At 40.9% G+C, this 22,509-nt stretch overlaps 2 protein-coding genes across 2 annotated transcripts in view; both read right to left on the reverse strand.

Moving 5' to 3' along the window:
• The window catches only part of LOC146476288 (microfibril-associated glycoprotein 4-like), a 23,166-nt gene extending 16,945 nt beyond the window's left edge, over positions 1 to 6,221 (reverse strand). Inside the window, exon 1 of the mRNA XM_085114863.1 lies at positions 5,994 to 6,221. Within this exon, the coding sequence (XP_084970989.1) occupies positions 5,994 to 6,143 (150 nt within the window). The 5' untranslated portion in view covers positions 6,144 to 6,221. The remainder of the gene's footprint in view (positions 1 to 5,993) is intronic.
• Positions 6,222 to 14,824: 8,603 nt separating this feature from the next.
• On the reverse strand, positions 14,825 to 22,223 carry LOC146476289 (microfibril-associated glycoprotein 4-like). The gene is made up of 6 exons (XM_085114862.1): positions 22,119 to 22,223; positions 21,862 to 21,977; positions 20,091 to 20,350; positions 18,442 to 18,553; positions 17,396 to 17,770; positions 14,825 to 15,610 (listed from the first exon to the last, which is right to left on the reverse strand). Exons 2-6 carry the CDS (start codon positions 21,950 to 21,952, stop codon positions 15,339 to 15,341), a joined length of 1,110 nt encoding a protein of 369 aa, XP_084970988.1. The 5' UTR covers positions 21,953 to 21,977; positions 22,119 to 22,223; the 3' UTR covers positions 14,825 to 15,338.
• Between the last annotated feature and the right edge of the window lie 286 nt (positions 22,224 to 22,509).

Below are 22,509 nucleotides of genomic sequence, written 5' to 3' on the forward strand. Positions count from 1 at the left end.
ACCCGCGAAGGTTTGGAGTAACCTTAAGGCACATTGACACAGGACCTAATTCAGGCCCTACTGCCCTTGCTGATATGGTTAGCGATGGTTTCCTCGATTCCATGAGCACCTTCGCGCCTCTGGCCCCCGATGCTACAACAGATGTTCGTGACCCTAATCTACCTTCGGTTTCCGAACTGTGTGTACTAAACTCTCTGCACTGAATCCAGCCAAGGCCTCCAGGCCGGACATGATACCATCTTAGCTGCTGAAGGAAAACGCGGATTTGTTGGCCCCAGTTGACTGACATCATCAAATGTTCGTTTGGGGAGGCCTTACTGCCGCAGTCCTGGAAGCACGCCGATATTGTTCCGATACTAGACTGTTCACAGTCCCCCTATTTTTCCGTGGGATTCTCGAGACCGGTACGCTTGAATGGAGCTGCCGCCATCTTGGTATGTAAAAGCGAGCGCGATCTGGGGAGAGTGTCTAAACTACCGAGGGGAGGGGGGCGGAGTTGGGAGGCGGCGGGAAAAATAGGGAGACTGTAACAGCTTCTCACTGTCTTGTGTTCGAGGGGCGTGCCGAAACTTTGTCGCCTCGACTAATTGAATCAACTAAAAAAAATACTCCCAAGAGATAAACATGTCAAATTGAAGGAAATATGATAGTCCTTGTTACAGTACAGTTTCTGTACCATTTCAAAACAAAGTACAGTTGCGAAATAAAATGAAGTTGCGAAAGTCTTTCGAGTGAGGAGTGCCAGCATTCCTCTAGCCGATCTTTTAAAAGCACATCTTGGAGTTGAAGTGGACCCACAAGATGGGAAATCTTCACGTGTTTGCAAAAGCGCTTGCGACGAAAGCCACGATCAGCAACGTTTAAAGCGCTTTGTGTGTGTTGTTTTGCCCCAGAGAATTATTAAAAAAAGTCGTCCCTACAGTTCGCCATCTACTTCAAAGCAGTCCAAAGAGACGGAAAACTGCAGTCTGCCGCCTGCCAAACGTCCGCTGATTTTCAACTGTTTTGAACCAGTTCCGTTCACCGTATCGACCCGTACCGAGACGAATTTTACACTGAACGTTTTGTTGGAAGATGCGAGCGGTGATGAGGATGTTTGAGAACTATAAGGCGTCCAAGCCGACGAGACAAACGATTAAAATCAAAACATTCCCAACGATCTTCACAACATAACACGCCAGCCGTATCCACTTTTAGAACTGGCAGTGAAAGATACGTCAGTCTTGCTGTCAACGCTTCAGAACTACTATTGTCTAAATGACCAATGAGGTGTTGCCGTTGCTGGTGCAACGGGCCTTTTGAACGCGAAACGGTGAGAAGCTGTTACAGTCCCCCTATTTTCTCGCTTCTCCTCCCTCACTATACTAACACCCACTCCCGCTCCCCAGAGCGCGCCCGCTTTTACAAATCAAGATGGCGGCGGTTCCATCGAAGCGTACTGGTCTCGAGACTACCACGGAAAAATAGGGGGACTGTGAACAGTCTATTCCGATACCTAAACAGGTGCCTGTGTATGAAACAAGCAAGCACTTGCAACCAATCTCCTTAACACCTCTGCTTTCGAAAGTGTGCTTCCGAGGAATTTGTGGTCGTAAAACACGTAAAACCTGCTGTGCTCGCGAACGGTAGATCCAAGGCTGATTGGTACAATCCCAGGATCAAGCACCACAGATGCACTCATTAGTATGACGCACGCGCGGTATAGTGCCACTGGCGAGATTTTGGTCTAACTCTAACGAGGACAAAACGAAATTTGGATATTTACGGGCGGCCTTTGAAATCGTCCATGGATGCAACGGATGAAGCAGTAAAACCTGCAGTAAAACTTAAGCTAGTACAACTGAAAGCATGTCAAGAAGGAAAGACAGAGGAGGTGATTTCGCAACTTAAGTGTCATTGTCTGCGAAAGTGTTCCAGGGGCCAAAACTTGTGGTCAACCGATTTGGCTGAAACTTGGCACAGAAGTTGGTTGCCATGAGATATTTGAAAAGCCAATTTGGCTCACTTCTCTGACTTTAAGTTTTAGAGTTTCAGGGGGGGTCTCATTTTTTGCCCTTTGAGCACAAAAAAATCCAGCCTTTCAGGGGTCATTTTGAAAGTACCATAAAACCCAACTGGTAAATTGTGCTGCCAAATGAATTTGACCATGAAAATTACTATAATAGAGCTTTCATTTCATGCATGTAACTTTGCTCTCAAGGTATTGGACAGAGAGGAGCCTGGGGCTAGAGTTAAGCCAAAATTAATGTCAAAATTACAACTCAAAATTGCCATTTTTCAAAAAATCAATGTATCTACCTGCCTTCTTGCATAACATCCGTACCTAAACCGTTATTTACTTTAGTGACCCAACTATCAAAATCAGTTGAGAAAAATTTGGCTTATCATGGTTTGTTGAATTTTTTTTCACAAACACTCCATGCCTCTATAAGGTCATGCAAAATGGAATTTTGAGCATAAGTCATGCCATAAAGAAACCAAACTGTTGACATGAAGCCCTTATTCTGTATTTGGTCAGTGAAAATGAATTGCTAAAGCCAAATCAGTTTAATTGTTAAGAAATACTCTGATTCTTACCTTACAATTGCTCTTAAAGGCCTTTGATTAGCACAAAAAATACCCTGATTTGGCAAAACAAGGTTTAGTTTGTACTTTGAAAACCTAGCACCCATCAAACAGCACAAATGATGAAGGCCAAACCTCGATATAACGATCTTTTTAAACGATGCTTGAATTTTTCATTGATTAATATTCAGTTCCAAGTCATAATTCTTCTCTGTAGCTCCAAGCATGGAAAGTCTCTATATTTTGTCAGGCCTGATTTTTATTATGATTACAAGATAAAGTTAGCTTAACGAAAACGTTCGTTAGCATATAATCTATGTCTGTTAACAGCCTAAACAGTTCTTGTAAATACCCACCAGTAAAGGAGCATGGCCATGCATACATATATATATAAACTTACGTAGAGATATACGAGCTGCAGTTTATAGCAGTGCCGATGTGACCCGTTACTTCAGAGTCCTCTAGAGCGGATTAAATGAAACCATCCGTCAAGAAGGAATGCACAGTTAGGAGAGCTCGATAGTAAAACAAAAAACTTGTGTTGCTAAATACAATAACCGAACGAGGCCAGGGCATTGAGATGATGCAAAATCAACTGGCCCGCCATTTTGGACATAGGAGAGAGTGGGGACTGGACCAAGGTTACGTTCTTCTTCCGTTTCGCGGCTATGTTTTATCAGGTGTAAGAAATTCAAGGGTAATTTCACGATGGCACTTTGTTCCTTTGGAGGGGTAAGGGATAAGTGCGGTGCCACCGCATGGGCTCCGCACGAAACAGGAATGGTTCCTTTATTATCTTGCGAGAATGATATGACTGAATGGTTGAAGGAAAATTACAACGGGTTAGGTGCATCTGGGGCAAGAGGAAGACCTGGTCATACCAAAGCAGCAGGTGATTCAAAATATCTGTTAGGGATCATACACGCGCACAAATGGCTTTTATCGCGATCCAGTGGACTCTTTTCTGTTGAAGAGAGACCACGATATTTTACGATATTGTCGTCTCAAATTGTTTGTTTATGACTGATTGAAGATTTCCCGAGGTAATTTACTTGATTCTTGCGATGAGAAACAAACATTCAACAAATTGTTCACAAGAAGGGCAAAGTGGTTGACTGAAAACCCTAACTTTGAAAGGTAAGAGCGCAGTTATTTTATCGCAACAATCTCTATGACCAAAAACAACGATAAGAATAACTTGAAGTTGAAGGCTGTTTTTCGTCTGCTCGCTCTGTTTGTTTACATTCAGCATTACCTGTTCAGACGCTTATCACGCTTATCAGTCAACCACTTTGCCCTTCTTGTGAACAATTTGTTGAATGTTTGTTTCTCATCGCAAGAATCAAGTAAATTACCTCGGGAAATCTTCAATCAGTCATAAACAAACAATTTGAGACGACAATATCGTAAAATATCGTGGTCTCTCTTCAACAGAAAAGAGTCCACTGGATCGCGATAAAAGCCATTTGTGTGCGTGTATGATGCCTAACAGATATTTTGAATCACCTGCTGCTTTAGTATGACCAGGTCTTCCTCTTGCCCCAGATGCACCTGACCCCTTGTACTTTTCCTTCAACCATTCAGTCATATCATTCTCGCAGGATAATAAAGGAACCATTCCTGTTTCGTGCGGAGCCCATGCGGTGGCGCCGCACTGATCACTTACCCCTTCAAAGGAACAAAGTGCCATCGTGAAATTACCCTTGAATTTCTTACTCCTGATAAAACATAGCCGCGAAACGGAAGAAGAACGTAACCTTGGTCCAGTCCCCACTCTCTCCTATGTCCAAAATGGTGGGCCAGTTGATTTTGCATCATCTCAATGCCCTGGCCTCGTTTGGTTATTGTATTTAGCAACACAAGTTTTTTGTTTTACTATCGAGCTCTCCTAACTGTGCATTCCTTCTTGACGGATGGTTTCATTTAATCCGCTCTAGAGGACTCTGAAGTAACGGGTCACATCGGCACTGCTATAAACTGCAGCTCGTATATCTCTACGTAAGTTTATATATATATGTATGCATGGCCATGCTCCTTTACTGGTGGGTATTTACAAGAACTGTTTAGGCTGTTAACAGACATAGATTATATGCTAACGAACGTTTTCGTTAAGCTAACTTTATCTTGTAATCATAATAAAAATCAGACCTGACAAAATATAGAGACTTTCCATGCTTGGAGCAACAGAGAAGAATTATGACTTGGAACTGAATATTAATCAATGAAAAATTCAAGCATCGTTTAAAAAGATCGTTATATCGAGGTTTGGCCTTCATCATTTGTGCTGTTTGATGGGTGCTAGGTTTTCAAAGTACAAACTAAACCTTGTTTTGCCAAATCAGGGTATTTGTTGTGCTAATCAAAGGCCTTTGAGAGCAATTGTAAGGTAAGAATCAGAGTATTTCTAAACAATTAAACTGATTTGGCTTTAGCAATTCATTTTCACTGACCAAATACAGAATAAGGGCTTCATGTCAACAATTTGGTTTGTTTATGGCGTGAATTATGCTCAAAATTCCATTTTGCATGACCTTATAGAGGCATGGAGTGTTTGTGAAAAAAAATTCAACAAACCATGATAAGCCAAATTTTTCTCAACTGATTTTGATAGTTGGGTCACTAAAGTAAATAACGGTTTAGATACGGATGTTATGCAAGAAGGCAGGTAGATACACTGATTTTTTGAAAAATGGCAATTTTGAGTTGTAATTTTGACATTAATTTTGGCTTAACTCTAGCCCCAGGCTCCTCTCTGTCCAATATCTTGAGGGCAAAGTTAGATGCATGAAATGAAAGCTCTATTATAGTAATGTTCATGGTCAAATTCATTTGGCAGCACAATTTACCAGTTGGGTTTTATGGCACTTTCAAAATGATCCCTGAAAGGCTGGATTTTTTGTGCTCAAAGGGCAAAAAATGAGACCCCCCCTGAAACTCTAAAACTTAATGTCAGAGAAGTGAGCCAAATTGGCTTTTCAAATATCTCATGGCAACCAACTTCTGTGCCAAGTTTCAGCCAAATCGGTTGACCACAAGTTTTGGCCCCTGGAACACTTTCTCAGACAATGACACTTAAGGGCTTAATCTGACATCGAGCCTACGAAGTTAGGTGTTCAATCAATAGTTGTTACTCATTTACATTTAAATGAAGCTCAGAACATGCAAACTTTGACCTTTGAACCGCCACTTGGCAAACGAATTGTTTCAGTGGCTTTGTAAGACGTAACGCTCCGGTTATTAAATGTTTGAGAAGTGCGGAGTAGAAACTGTCCATGAAAGACTGATCGCAATACGTGTAATTCCTGCTCCATTAGCTCACCAGATATAATTACTGTATAATTAATAACGTAGTCACTATGCAATCTGTGCAAGCTAGAAAAATTACTGCTGAAGCAACAACAGAAGCCGGATTTATTACAAAACGTTACCTCCATAGCAAGATGAGTGTAGCCTTCCATATTCTTTAGGATGTGTGTAACTTTTTTCTTTTTGTTTTCAGAGGTAGCATCGTTTAACTCGCATTTATGCTGTCCTCCTTCTGAAGGCCCAACATTAATGGACACACAATTGGGATCCATATAACACAGCACTCTACAGCTCCCTTCATTAAGGACCGTCTCTTTCCTGATTATATGACCTTCCAATACCTTGTTCGGAATTGGCTCTTTGAATATAATGATGCGCTCTTGGTCAGCTATAACGGAAACATATAAAGAGTTACCGTATACACTCAATCGAAAAAAAACGTTGTCTCGCGCAACGTGTGAATGATGCGACCTGATGCATTTGAGGTGATCTGAATAAGTAGGTGCATACATCGTATTTTTGTGTCTTGCTCTTTTGGGGAAATATGTTAATTCTAAACCTTAAAATCCACACTTTCTTTTATTTTATAATTAACAATAATAATTCAAATAAGCTTAAATGTTAAATGCTTGCCAGAAGACTGTGGGTCTTATTGTTCATGGTTTAAACGTTTTATCTGACAAACTCTTTTCCAACGAGTGTATATGTAGTGTTACAATGAGTATTCTTCCTTCAATTACGTATTTTTTTATTTATTTAGTTTTTTTTTCTTTTAAAAAAAACTGTGGATTTCCAACGCACTTTGAATATGTATGAGTGTTACCAATATCAACCTATATGCTTGGTTTGCATCAATCCGCTGAACTTCTTTTTATTTCCAGTTCCTTGTCCTGATTCGCACGTATCATAATTTACGTCGCCCCGCTCCTCACTATATCAACTCCTGGAGCAGGTTACAGTGAAATCGATGTTTGCTTCTGTTGGAGCCAACCCATTCTAGACCAGGGAGGAGGGAGGGGGGGGGGGGGGTCTTTTGTACGACTTTTGCTACAGTAAGGGGACCAAAATACTGCCAAGCATGTTTTGCAGACTAAACTCTCAAATCCGGGACTTCCAGAATTACTGGCACTATTATTTAATGAACCATGTTTACGAGATTGGAGATGGACGACGCTGAATGCCAAAGTAATTGAGTTTTCCGTACCAGTAAGTTAACACACCCTCGGCGTCGTCGTCTACGTCAACGGAGGGATCTTATTTGCATTTTGTTTGTGCATCTGGCAGGTTGAAATTTAACAACAAAAACATATTTCATATTTTCAGGACAATTTTATTAAAATTCAGCCTCGTTCAGACAGGCAAAGTAAATAAAACTTCCCGTTAGATAAAGTTAATAGTTTTAGGAAGACTTGTACGGCCGCTCTGACCAACAGATATCAAGTCAACTTAGAAGATGTAGGCTTGGCTCAAATTCATTGAAACCAACTCCAGTTTAATTACGGAATCCAGCGTTTGTCATGATCCTAGGCTTAAAACGTCCGTGATTGTGTAAGAAACAGAACTTTGTTAATAAAAGTTTTCGAAACTGAGTTGGTTCAAAAAAGAAAACTTAAAAAAGAATCAAATTGCAATAAGATATACTCACCAAAACAAGCTAGGGATACAAGTCCAATTAAACTCCACGTAAGAAGAACTATGGCTGTAAATCGACTCGTCGTTAGCGTTCCGAAAGGCATGATCATTTGCCGCACATTCGCGTATATTCTGTAGATGGCGTACCGCGTCGATACCCTAAAATTTCCAATAGACAATTTCAATACTCTGACTCCTACAAAAGGAGTTTAAATAGGAACTATAATGAGACACACAACATGTATAAATGGCTTCACTAACTGACCTGCAAGCTAACTGGCTCGACACCCCGTGTTAACTCTATAGTTTCGGAGTCTTAGTTCTTTGATACCGGAGGATATGATGCTGCTTGCTTAACATCTTCATTCAGATTATTTCTGTCAAACTTAATAATTCATAGACCCTAAGCGGAAATGGACGACATTTTAAAATTCTTTTGTTTGCATTCAAATTTCAGACAAAAGGATATTAAAGTTTCAGATACTTTTGCGTAAGTTCTATGGTATTTATATACTCCCTGCCATGCAATTACAAAGTTGTCGTTAAGGCTCTTTAGTGGGTTCATTCATTTTTTATAATTTTTCTCCCCACAGTCAATACTTTGCATGACATTATATGTACGTTTTAGCTTGCTGTAAACTGTACGAAAGATAAATACCTGTAGATAAAAAGAGAGTATAACTTAATTTAAAAACTAACACTAAGTTTTGATTAAAAATAGAATTAACTAACATTTAAACCACAATATAGAACTGTGCAGTGAATGGTGACATGGATGACGTTAAAGTTTGTAAACTTTGTTTCTTTGTTTGTACCTGTTTCAATTTGAGATGAAAAAAATGACTTGTTATTCATTCCAAGATCAATGTCATTAAGGCAGGAATAAGTCATTCAGTGGTTATATGTTTATAAACTGTACACTCCACAGCCTTCTGAATTTAACTTTGGAAAACTTCGAGGAAGTTTGGAAAGTTTTAAAATTAAAGGAGAAACTTTTTAGGAAGCCTTTGAATCATTTATGGGATGCATTCAACTTATTATGTCTTGGTTTAGACATTATTTTACACTTGACAGGTGCATTTAAGTTAAAGTGTTAAAGGAAAGGTGAAAGGATTGGACTGTTAATATTGAGTAGGTATATTGTCTAACTGAATGCACGAATTTAATCATTTGAAAAGGCCTTTGTTACATGCAAAATTCATCAAATCGACAAGTCTGGGGAGGGCTTAGAATTCAGTCTCAGGGGAAATACGGGTTTGAATGACTGAAACAATGAAATGCTAATTAGGATAAACATTTTATATAAAGAATACTAATGAACGTTACGAAAAACATAAAACTTTCATCCTAATTACCATTTCAAAGAAAGCCAAAAAAGGAAGAAGTCAACAAAATACAATAAAATAAGATTAATTTGCTATCAGAATCACAAGTTCATACCCAAGAAATACTTTTATTGCTATCTGGAGTTGACAGATGACGTCTAACAATTCACAAAATTAGGGTGTGATTTACCTGGTTGTTCTTTATGTCTTGAAAGAACTAGCTTCCAAAATTTATCGCACAATTACACCATCCTTTGTTAATTTTGCTGCTTTTGTTTCTCATTTTCCAATCAATCTTGTTTTGAGACAGAAATACACCAATTAGCAATAATGTATAAAGGAAATACTCCGGGGGCAGTTATGGAAGCTGTTCAAAACACTCACAGTAGGTGTTTTATCAACTCTAAAACTTCTTGCGCTTCGCGCAAGAGTTTTTAAACTCGATACAACACTGCTGTTCGTCTTTCAAACAGTCATTAGATGACAATCGTGGTACCGGGTTCTTTTCGGTGCCTAAAATGGTGGGGAGATTATATCCAGGTAAATAACGGATCACGTGACACTAACATGTTTTAATTGCCTTGAAGTGATTAAATTAAAAATGTCAGAAGGCCTCATCACTACCCAAATTGGGACATTTTAATGTCAAGTGCCAGGATCTTGGATGTCACTTTGTCAAATAAACTGCACCCGAAAGAATTCTGTTTCCCTGGCAATGACGGAAATTCCATATGGCGGCACGCGTGAAATCTGAAAACAAATATAGATGATCCCCATTTTCAATTTCTTTAACGTTGATTCTTTTCATTTGAAATATATCATCCTCATAGTCCGTCTTTCCTTGAGTCTCTGGGTGTTTAATCTCTTTTTACTTTCGTATAATTAATACCCTGCGAGGCACGAATACCAAAAGGAAAGGGCATAAAAAGGACTCTCGAAAACGAGCGCCAGTACCTTTTCCTTTCCCCCAAGCTCCCCCTCCCTTCGCGCGCGCGTCCGATACCCCACGAAGGCTACATACTGAACCACACGTTAACAGTTTTTCAAAAGTATTTCGCAGCTCATTCCTGCTGTAAGTCAGATTATTTAGAATTCGCAGTTTACATTTATTTATTCATCCTTCACGGGTATATTACGAACTCACAATATGACCAGCTCCCAGTTCGCTTGATAGCTCAGTTGGTAGAGCACTGCACCGCCATCGCAGAGGTCATGGCTTCGAACCCCGTTCAAGCCTGAATTTCTTTCAGGCTTTCTTTTCTCAACTTCTATTTGATTGTTGAAAGCGTAATAAATGTTGAGTGTAACATGCCCTGAAAGAACTTGTCTCGCAACGTTTTTGTTGCAGAATTAGAACCGACTTCTACTTCTCGCAACAATTGCGGCAACAAAAAACTTGCGAGACATGTTCATTTCAGAGCATGTTACACTTGGCAACGAGTCGAGCAACTTGTGCCGCAACAAAATTGCGAGGCAAGTTGAAAGAAAACAATTGCTACTGTAACAGCGCCTTCACACTACTGCCCATGAATGCTCCCAACCCATGAGAAATAAGAACACAACAATGATATGTGGGGTAAGGGGTTGGGAATGAAGTACTCCAATAGCAGGCCAGTGGAACTAAATACCATCAATAACTGAATCACTAATCTGGCTTGGTAAGGGGGGTCAAAGCCCCCTCCTCTCCGGGGATGCAGGTCACAAACCCCTGGGAGAGGTTCCTAATCCTCTTCGGGGCTGCAGTCACAATACCCCAAAAGAGGTCCCTACTCCCTTTCAGGGCTGCAGGTCACAATACCCTGAAAAGGTCCCTACTCCCCCTCAGGGCTGCAGGTCACAATACCCTGAGAGAGGTTCCTAGTCCTAAGGGAGTTTTCCTAATCCTCTTCGGGGCTGCAGTCACAATACCCCGAAAGAGGTCCTTACTCCCTTTCAGGGCTGCAGGTCACAATACCCTGAAAAGGTCCCTACTCTCCCTCAGGGCTGCAGGTCACAATACCCTGAGAGAGGTTCCTAGTCCTAAGGGAGTTTAGACTCATGGTTACCATGGTAACCCATCAATTCTGTGAGTCTATGGGGCCAAGAGTGCCTGTAAGGGAGCACTTCATCCCCACAAATACACAAAGTGTATTCCCCATAGACGAAACAACCCCGACCCCTAAAATAAGTAATGAATTAACTAATTAAAGGTATCACCTAACAGCTGACAGGAAACCCCAGAAAGAAGGGAAGGTGGGCACTGAACATATCTTTCATAGCAGTCAGAGGACCACCGCCCCAGTGTTTTTATTAGCCAAGGGGGAAGGCCCACAGAAGCCGAGGTTGTGGCAGCCCCAATTCAATAGCTATGTCCCGCATACTGAGAAGGCTGAAAGCCTGACATAGAGAGAAGCTGCCTAGTTTCAGAGGTAAGTCCCGCTTTTGTGAGGGGAGCGCCAGACAAGTACTGAAAGAGTGGACCTAGTGTGGTCCCCCGGTAGGACAAATAATTTGTCATAGCTAAAACAGGGCAGACCTTCTGGTCAGTCCTTCCAATAACAATAGTCTGACCCGAACGAAATGGGTCAGTTTTGGATATTTTTATCCTAACTGTCATATGGTCAGGGTCCTGAATACTGGGGGAAAAGGTTACATCCCCTGGAGACAAGTGGAGTGTACATGAATAGGGTGAGTTGCAGGTCATTTCGCCCAAGCGGAGGAAACCAAAAAAGGCTAAGGTCATGGCTGCCCATACCATAATGGAGTCATAACGAGTGGTGGTTGGGATTGCAAGAAGTTGGAAGAACAAAAACCCGGCCCCATTCCAGGTGTGGATAAACTGTTGCCACATAGTGAGATCCTTGAAGAAACCCTTGCTTAATTTAATGTGGTGGTGAGGTTTAGCGACTTTACGAGTTAGCTCAATCATGCGCTGAAGAAAGGGTCTCCCTTTACGAGTTAGCTCAATCATGCGCTGAAGAAAGGGTCTCCCAGGGGGGATAACTTTGCATGCAAAGTTCAAAGTCCCAATGAGTGACTGTAACTCCTTTAGGGTGCATGTCCTTTTTGTTTGAAAGAGGGCAAGGGAGGCCTGTATCCGTTCTACCTTATCTGCTGGGAGTCTGGCCTCCATCCGGACGGTGTCCAGGATAATTCCCATGAACTCAAGGGTAGTAGAAGGGCCCTCTGTTTTGTGGGGTGCAGTGGGGATACCCAGATTCCTAAAGGTCAAGAGCATGCTATTCAAGCTCTGCTGGCATAGCAAATTTAGAGGAGGAGAGGATAATGCTGGTGCGATGATCAAGAAATCATCGAGGATATGACAAACAAACGAAACCTGACATTGATTGAGGAGGATCCACTCTATCGCATCAGACAGTAAATTGAACAGGAAAGGGGCACTCCTCAAGCCAAAGGGAAGAACTTTGTCATAGTAGTAGCTACCCTCCCAATACATGCCGAACAGCTCATAATCTGAAGGCCTAAGAGGGATGAGGCGAAACGCTGACTCGATGTCGGTCTTCGCAAGAAAGCACCCTTGGCCGTGGCTCGAAATCCCTTGGATTGCATTGTCGCTTGTTATATACTGAAGGCTGAAATCCTCCTTGGGGATTGAAGAGTTGATACTCGTCTCTCCAGATTTGGGGAAAGATAAGTGAAAGATGGTCCTAAACTTAGTAGAATGTTTTTTGGGGACCAATCCGATGGGTGACACCTGGTAATTGGGCAGTGGTGGGCTGGGGAAAGGACCCGCAACTCGCCCCCGGGCCACTTCCCAGAAAGGTTTTCTGAAACAATATTTGGTTGGGAAAGGGCAGTGGGCAGATTCCTAGAGAATCTAGCAACACGTCTCCCAGTAAAACCCACATCGGCCCCATACCTAAGATTATTACACAATTTGGAGACAAATTCCTGATCAGGATGATTAATCAATGTTTCCTCAAGTCGTAGTACATTAATAGGGGTCGGGAGGGGGCAAGTATTGTTCTCACTTTCAATGAGAGGGACTTGATTTTGAGCTGCCACCATGGTCACTATCTTTTTTCCTCCCCCCCTTCCCGCTCTGGTTGCCGCACAGGGTGGGCCGGGCAGTCAACCCTTGGGTGCAATCCACTACATCTGTTACACACATGTCTAAAATAGCAGGGGTCTCTATTACATGTGCTGCCCCTATTGTAAAAGTTGCATGTGCCTCTGTTCGCGTCCCCTGTTGTAGACACATTTCGCTGGGGTCCATTGGAAAAAAGCGGATACTCTTCTTTGAGTATCGCTGGTGACACAGTAAAAATGGTTAACCAAAGCTGAGTGTCAACCACTGACCAATTAATAGACTTATTTACGCTAGCTTTCTGGCGAAACTTGAAGTCATAAATGGCCCATCCTAACCCTTTGTGCACACGGGCTGCGTATCTAAGTAAACTCACATATTGCAAAAGTTCCTGCGATCGTGTTGGGAACTTGTCGATTAGCACACTCATATAGGACGTAAAAGCAGTGGTACACTGTTCAATATCGGTAATAGAGGTGGAGGCCGTCTGCTTCGATTTCTTCGACACCTTAACGACGGAGTTCTCTAAGGAGAGGACAAGATTATCCTCCTCGTCGTGCAGCGACAGGTTCTTAGGAAGTAGTTTGGAAAGATCAAAAAACTCACCACATTGGATGTCTTTGATATACTGCCCTGGGATGGCTTGGAAGGGCGATGCGAAGTTTACCGCCGCAGTGTTCGTGAGAACTGTCGTTTCGGGCGCTGTGCCACGCACAAGCGAAGCGGGCCTTTGGGCAAGGAGGCTCGACAAAGCACTCACAGCGGCCCTAGCCGCTTCGGTCGCTATCTCCCTGGCAGATTGTTTCACAGTGTCCGCAATTAATTGTTGGATCGTCTGTATCTGGCTGTCTGTAAACTCAGTGCGCTCTTGCCTGTGTGCCGCCGTTTCGTAGTTGTTTGGAGTTACTGGTTCATGTTCATTGATGTTTTGAACCTGAGTTGGTGGTGGATTGTTCAGCTCCCGGAGCCGGCATTCGAGAGTCCTTCGGACTCCTGTCGACGGAATCCCATGTTGAACGCAAAGAGAGCGAAGGTCGGCGATGGATAGGGCTCCAAGCACGGTCGGGTCGATATTCGGTTGTGCGCCTGAGCGGGAAGTCGACCGGCGTGCTCGTGGCGGCATGATTTGCGGTCCTGAAACTTAAAATCGCCTCACAGGATCGCCTCACAGGATAGGGAAAACGTCTCAGAAGCGAGCGAAGAAACAAATTGAACGGCTGCGAAAGTTATTAAAAGACACGTCGTAGAAAAAACACGTCGTAGAACAAGACAACTACAGTTTGCTAGCTCGCAGCGAAAGAATGAATGAACACAGAACTCGTGCTCGATGTCTGAGGATTGATTGACAGTGAAATACCAGCCGATTCTGATTGGCTCAGCGTACAGTTTGCGTTACTAATGCATGTGATCCCGATAAACTTTGGACTGTGAAACCCTACCCCCTACCTTAAAGCATGTCACACAACCAGCACGTAATCTCTCATGGTTGTCCCATTAACTTAAATTTATGAGGACATCAATTGGTCTTAATAACGGACCTGGCATCCGTTCTTCTAAAGTCCCGGGCGTGAATAAGTATTTTCTTGAAATGCTTTTTCAACGAATAAGAGACCAGCGCTCAAGAAAGTTCGGGCTTTTGGTCCGGTTCGAACGTCGAACTTCACGTGCGCCAAACCTAATAACGAGAACGTTACAAACCAATAGGATTTAATAAGAAAAGCAAAAAGGCCCACACGTGTGTTATAAATTTTGGTACGTTTCTTTGCCGTACTATGAACTCACAATTTCTATCTCGTGATAGTTGTTGAGGGCGAAGTCCGAATCAACTATCTCGCATATAGAAATCGAGAGCAAATAATCTTATTGTTTTAGTATAAGTTTACTAGTCGTTCATCAAGACAGGTTTACGTTTTTATTGAATACGGATATAAATAAGTCACGCCACGCGTGCACTGTTAGGCTATACTCACTCTACTTACTACCTACAGCAGAATTGATTGTGAGTAGCGTAGCCAATTAGAGAAGAGCATTCGTGATAAAACGCTAATAGATTTATACTAATGCTGGATAGTTCGAGCAGAATTTGTACAAGTGGAACAAATTGTAATAACTTCGCGACTATCAAAGATATCACAATGACATTTGGAGTATAAATAGTACGTCCACAGATGTTTCCTTTGAGGTCAGCAACGAAAAACGATGACGTCATATTGTGTGGAAAAAACGTACAAATTTCTGAAAAATTGACGAGGTTTCATATCGTTTGATCAAAATTAAAAAAGTTATTCAGGTTCAAAGTCGCGGGGGGCAGAATTCTCTCCTCCCCCCTCCGGTCTACATAGGATTAAAGGAGTGATCTCCACATATGAAATGCATGCACGTTGCACACCATGGATTATTTGATTGGTGCATGGGCTTTTAGATTGTTACGTTTTTCAAAAATTAAAACATAAAATGAAACAGAGAGAATGCTGCAAGTGCACTTAGGTCATATTATAAACAGGTTTGATTTTCATCTCAGCTCGTTTAACAGAGTAGTAATAACCCTTCCAGTCATACCAGTTCACACCGTCAGCATAAGTTGAGTGTTTGCCCTTAAGATAGAGGCCGTTCAGGTTGGATTGGTGACACTTTTTGTACCACCAGGCTCCACTGTATTTCGTGGCACAATTCTTGTCAGAATTCTTGTCGTTGTCTCGATCTTTTGTGCTGAACTGCATGCCACGATGATAAGAAAGGGAATCATCAGCTGTTCCTGGGAAAATACACAATATCGAAGAGAAGCTAGTTACTTTCCCTAAAGATATCATAACATATCGTTAACATCACGGTATCGTGGGCTTAAAACGCGGAAGTTTTATTGTCGATAACTTTGAATAACTGGTTTTCGCAGTCTGTGAGACAATTGTCGACAACTACACCATCTTCAGTGTGCCTCTACAAACTGAAGAAAAAGTTGTTGGCATCTTAAATGCCTGCAAGCAACAACATAAAATATTCGACATCTCGGTAAGTGCTCGATAGAGCTTTTCCACAAACTAAAGACCAAAATGATCAAAACATTTATTATTGTGTGTGAGTTTGGTAACTAGCGCTCCGGCGCATGTCGACAAACCACTGACAACGAACACTGAACATGGCGTAGTTGTCGACAGTTGTCCCCCAGACTGGGTAAAACGAGTCCTTTAAAGTTATCGACGTTAAAACTGCCACGTTTGTTATGAAAAACTAAAGAAGTGTTCATTATTGAAAAGGGAAACTGATGTTTTGCTGATAGCCATTTTTTGCAGTTTATAATCGATGACTTGTTATGGAAAAAAATTCGTGATTGACAACAAACGAAGTAGTTGAGAATGATGTATTTTTCAGTGAGTGACACGGGCATACTCGGAAAAAGGAAATCCAAATGCTCCTATCAGTATGCAGGATGTTTGTCCTATGAACCTAGTGTAATGGCCTGAGCTCCAACAAGTCTCCTGTAGCTCAGTGGTAGAGCGTCCGACTCCTGATAGGGGTACTCGGATTTCATTTTTCCAAGTATGCCTGTGTCACTTTGAATAATACGTCATTCTCATACTTTAAGGTTATGCCAACCCATTTAACTTGTACCAAGTAGCCGAATTATCCAGGAACATAACAACAACAACGAAACCACTTTCGACTCATTAAGGGGAAAGAAATATTTAGTGTCATGTGCACTTATTCTCCATAAAACTTTTATTTCTATCAGTCTACATTGCTGCTTTGCTAACAGTTTTACAATACAATACAATACAATATATTTTAGCGCACGCGCAGAGAAATCGTTTTGCTCCTTAACCAACCCTTTTCTTTTCTAGCGTCCTCATTGCCGTAGTCGTCGTGTTAGCGTGAATCTTCCTCACGCCCCCCCCCCCCCCCCCCCCCCCGCAATCTGGGTCTTGACGGGAATGGAACCCATGCCCTTCCTGCGCACACCGGTCAGATGCTCTAATCAGGATGCACACCTTATGATGTTTACACAAAAGAAACTTATTTTGAACCCGTTATATGCTTCATATCTCCTGTCCATACCCACAACACCCACGAAAACAAGCTGACGCAATAGTAATTTCTAAATTATTTCATGGAGTTGCTATAACAACAAATGACAGCACACCGTTTAGGCCTACATAGTGAAGGTCAGTGATTAACCCCCAAAAGCTATTCCTTGCCTAAATGGAGCTCTCAGTTCCCTGCCTTGAAATGACGGCTTCTGTACGCATGTTCTCATCTACGTCAGGACAATATCGCGTAAACATCAAAAGGTATCCAACTTTTCTTTCCAACCAAGAATCAACTAATCACTGAGCTACTAGTATAGGAACTCGTACCGAGATATGCCATACACCAGGATTAGCAATCACGAAATCCTCATGTGGTTGTAAAGAAATAACATTCTAAATGTTAATGCGGTAAATAAAACAGAAAAAGAGGAAACTTTAACCTTTCCTTTTTGACAAGGCTTAAAATTTACCAGCTGTTCCTTCTTTAATCTGAATCTAATTCTTTCCATGCTCACCAGTGTATGTACCAAGCGTCAGACTGTACTTGCTTCCCTCATCTGCAACACCAAACAAGCTGTACTCGGCGTAAACTTTGTTTCCGTTGAAGTCTTCAAGATCCACGCGAAGCCTGCTTCCTTCTTTTGTCAGCCTGTGAATCTTATCCAGTCCAAACCAAAATTCACCGTTCATGTTTCCAAATCCCCGTTTGTAGTCTTTCCAGCCACGGTAAAAGTCAACGGAGCCGTCCAGTCTTTTCTGAATCACTATCCAACCCCCTCCAGCTGTTGTTTGGTCGCAAAATACCTTAAATGCGTTGTCATTGTCAGGTTTAATGGTGTAAATACCATCTCTCCTTAGGCCTGCCTTGTAAATGTCAACGCAGTTTATCGCTGAAAATTAAAAGATTAATTGACAATATAAGATAACGAACACCCAACTCTAATTTAATCGCCGTACCACTGAATTAACAGGTACGCGACAAATCGAAAAAAATCGATTTTGGCTTTTAGATACTAAGTCATAACAAAATTACACGGCAGTCAAAGGGCTGAACTGTAATTGTCAATTACAATTTAAAACAAGAAAGTTAAAAAATAGAATGAAACGCTAGAGGTAGGCAAAAAACCTGATACAATTTACAATATTTTTGCACTAATTATATTACAAATAAAATTTAAGAATAAATACTTGCAGATGTACATTTAGAAGTATGATTTTCACGGAGACGTTCTTACAGAAAATCCAATTTAAACTAATACTAATGGCACGATTTTCAATAGAATTTAACATTTTCTAAGTATTTTTATCAAAGCTTGACAGTAACTTTACTTGCTCCACTGAAAGAGGTTCACAGGGCATTACACTGCTCCTCGCTCTTGATTTTCGTTTAATACGGTGATAGCATAAGTACAATTAACCAGCTGCAATTTGAATATCGATCGTACTTGCCGAGAGTCAGGTAATTTGTTGCTTAATTTGTTGTATGGGATGTTGTTACGGTTCTGACTAAGACTGAAATTTATTAGTACACATTCAGACAACACATGCGTCAATTCCTTACCTTCACAATACGTTCCAGTGAGACCATCTGGACAATGACATCGAAATCCTTTTGTGGTGAATCCAACTTGGCACGTACCATGGTTAAAACATGGGTTGCTACTACAAGGATTCTGAAAACAGGGTCAAAGGCACGATAAAACTATTGAAATTTGTTAACACGTTGATAAGATGACTACTTAAATTAACGCCAAAAATATTGGGGATGGTTGTAGGGTTGCTTTATTATAACATTGTTTGACTTTATAAATGTACTGACGTGCCAACCGAGCAAATGTGTGTGACTATGTGGGCTGATTCAGTTTCTGGTAGGCTAGTTGTAAAAATGAACAAACGAACGAAGCTATAAAGAACCATCGGAAAGCGGGTAAATCGTTAGTTGACGGGTTGTGATGCACGATATAGTCGGAGAAAGGTTAATTTAAGGAAATCAGTGATCATCGCTCAGTTAATCCTCTTAGTAACGTTGCAAAGGGCGAGTTTCCAATCATCGCTGTGGGAGTGGAAGATAAGCTAAAAGGTACAAACGAAAAGAAACTAGATAAAGTACAACCACTGGTAGACATAGTTAACCTTATCTAGACCGTATTTTTTTTTTTTTTTTTTTTTTTTCGTTTTTTGTTTTTGTTTTGTCTTCTGGGGACGCGGTTGGGGCGCATTTTTTTTTTGCGGATTTCGCCCCCTCCATAACTTCGCAAGAAGCTATGGCAATAAGACTTGGAGGAGGGATAGTATGCCAAAAGATGTTTCCTTTGAGGCCCGCAATGAGAAGTGATGACGTCATATCCCGTCTGTAAAAATGTTGCGTTATTATTAGCGAGCTTACATAACAGGACAGTTGAGGGAAGGGGACGGTGAAGTATCGTTGTGTGATCAACATGACATCTAGCTCAGTACCTTCACATTTTTAAGCGATTTGCGACTAAAACTGGAGTTTTCTCATCTGTGACAACGTGAAAACCACGAGTGGTAGGAATGTTACAATCTAGAGTCATGAAAACTTGGCTGTCACGTTGGTCACACAAGGACAATTTGCCGTCCCACCACTTCAGCCGTCCTGTTCCGTAAACTCGCTAGTGCCAAGTGGCGGCCACCTTGGATCCGCCATCATGGATTTCTAGACAAAATTTCAGGAAAGTGCCGAAATTGGACGGGAAGTAATCAAAACCAATAAAGAAATGCTAGTTTGAGCTAAAAACATGAAAGTTACAGCAAGAGTTTTTTTTTTTTTTTTTTTTTTTTTTTTTCATTTTAAAAAAAATGTCAATGTCAGTGAATACTAACCGACGGCATCAAATGTTTTCAAGATAAATTTCTGAAAAAGTCCTAAAGTTTCAGGCCGTTTCCTGAAATATTAAAGGAAGTTATCCAGGTTCAAAGTCCCCGCGGACAGAATCGGAAGGAATCAGAAAGCTGTACACGTAAATACAAGGGACACGAACTGTTTGGCTTAAGTTCGCGTGATTAGCACAGAGTACCAAAACTGCAGCTGTGTTCGCTGTTTGTGTATTAAAGGCAACACGTGTAATTGCTGCTCCATTATTGCACGAGAGAGAATTGAGAAATTTTATAATGAAGTGTCATCTGTGCAATCCAAAAAACTTGCTCCTGCATCTATAACTGACAGAAAGACTTACTGCAAAACGTTACCTCCATAGCAAGATGAGTGTAGCCTTCCATATTCTTTAGGATGTGTGTGACGTCTTGTTGTTCAGAGGTAGCATCGTTCAACTCGCATTTATGTTGTCCTCCTTCTAAAGGCCCGACATTAATGGACACACAGTTGGGATTCATATAACACATCACTCTACAGCTCCCTTCATTAGGGACCGTATCGCTCCTGATTATATGACCTTCCAATACCTTGTTTGGTACTGGTTCTTTAAACATGATGATGCGGTCTAGGTCAGCTAAGTGAAAAATATGAAGAGTAATTAACAGAAGGCACAATTAATTTTTAGCCAAACTGAGTTCTGTTTCGCACAGAAAAATAACATTATTTTTCCCGGGATTTGGGTCAGTTATACCTTGACAATGAAAATTTAGAGTCAGTGAATTTCCAACACAATTTGTTTACGTATGGCCCTCAGTATCAATATCCTGCATAACGAAGGTACAAAAATAATGAATGTTGCGTTTACTCTAGATCGTTTTCCCAGAGGGCCGCTCAGGGTAATGACTTGGGTTGGGTTTATTCTGGATTTTGACTTGGCTCCCTGATTGGGATTACTTAATATAAATTACCTACCCAAGGGAAAGATAAACTTCAATCTGTTTTAGCGGCAAACTTCACTGTAAACATGGAAGATATGAATCGTGAACAGGTGAAATGTCTGGTTTTGCTTCGCTTATCGTTCTCACGCTTTTCGGTGTTCTCAAAAGATGGGTAAATGGAATTTTAAAAGGCCACAGATCAATCTTAGAAGCAAAGAAAAATTGAGGTATTTTACTTGAATGTTTTCGTTAGATGTCCAGTATACAACAAGGCGCTATCTTATTTGCATTTTCTTTGTGCATTTGCAGCCAGGTTGAAATTAAACGAAACACGCGTCAGGTTCGCTTAAAGACAAAAAGTAAAAAAAATTCCAAGTTCAATTTCTTTGAATTAAAGCTACAATTGTAGCTCTTTCTTAACGATCTGTGAGATGCATTGATTTGATATTATGTTAGTATCTACAAAGGCACTTTCGATACAACAACGAAGCGATATTATGGCGTTGAAATTTTACAACTCCACCAACGGCTATTGTTATTTGAGAGTTTAAATTATCTGAGCCGAACTAACCACCTGTCCTAATGCACAGAAACTAAACGGCTTATATCTACAGTTTTTTTTTTTTTTTTTTTCTTTTTAACAAATTAGCTGCATGTCCAAACACTACTAAGCAACGTTTCTGTTTGGGATGAAAATGTTTTCTTGTCCAGTTGAATGTTAAATTAAAGTAAACTATTTGTAAAACAATAACAGAAGTTTCATGCAAAAAGACTTAATGGAAAGAGTTTGAGACTCTCATGGCCATTGGCTAAACTGAGAGATTATTAATAGTTTATTGTATACTTAGACTAAATTAAATGGCTGTGTCTTCAAATTCGCCCTGAAAGTGAAACAAACTTTCACATAAGAACGGTGGGTAATATAAAATAGCGAGGTTTGTTCGATTCGCAAAGTAAATGTCTGAGTAATTTCAATAAACTGAATTCGCTAAAGCAGACCTGTGATGCCGGTGTATCGCTCTTACAAACAAATTTCAACCCAACTGAGAAGATGTATAGGCTTGACTAAAATTCTTTGGAACCAACCGCAGCTTAATTACTAGGGAATCAAATGCTTACCACCTCCTTACATGTGGAAGTGACAGCGCTGTCGAATATACAAAAACAGAAGTTATAAAAATGAAATTGCAATATTAGGTAATCTTACCAAAACAAACCAGGGATATAAGTCCAATTAAACTCCACGTAAGCAGAATGATGGCTGTAAATCTACTCCTCGTTAGCGTCCAGAGAGGCATGTTCGTGGCGTGTCGCGCCGAGACCCTAAAATTTCCAAAAGCCAATTTCAATACCCTTAACCTACAAAGACCTCTAAAAGAGCAAAATTAATTAATTGGCAGGCGTTCAAATAGGAAGAAGAATAGGATATTAACACAACATGTATAAATGGCATGATGGACTGACCAGTAATAACTCTATGATTTCGGAGTGTCGGCGCCTTGATACGAGGATATCGTTTGTGTTACATCTTCATTCACACTTTACTTCATGCAACTCGTGGTATTATTAATATACTCCCTGCCATGCAATTGCAACGTCATTGTTGTTGTTATTGTTGTTAAGGTTCTTTAGTGGACTCATTTTTTATTTATAATTTTTCACAGTCAATACATGCGTATTAAGCATTACGCAATGTTTAAAACACGAGTAGCGGTGTTTTATCGGGACTTAAAACCACGAGGCGCAGCCAAGGTGTTTAAGACCCCATAAAACACGTATTGCAAGTTTTTTGAACCGCTTCAAAAACATCCCTGGAAAAGCGTGTGTCAATAGAGTTGATAACAATGATGCTTTT

Source organism: Pavona decussata, unplaced genomic scaffold (assembly GCF_977016875.1).
Source record: "Pavona decussata unplaced genomic scaffold, jaPavDecu1.1 SCAFFOLD_78, whole genome shotgun sequence".
NCBI lineage: Eukaryota > Metazoa > Cnidaria > Anthozoa > Scleractinia > Agariciidae > Pavona > Pavona decussata.

What these genes read in the sequence shown, in the direction of transcription:
- LOC146476289 (XM_085114862.1), bottom strand. Translation starts at nt 21,952, where the DNA reads ATGCCTCTCTGGACGCTAACGAGGAGTAGATTTACAGCCATCATTCTG. An exon ending in ACACTCATCTTGCTATGGAG is followed by an intron (nt 18,554 to 20,090) that starts GTAACGTTTTGC and finishes CCCTGTTTTCAG; the next exon opens with AATCCTTGTAGTAGCAACCC. An exon ending in CACTGGAACGTATTGTGAAG is followed by an intron (nt 17,771 to 18,441) that starts GTAAGGAATTGA and finishes TTTAATTTTCAG; the next exon opens with CGATAAACTGCGTTGACATT.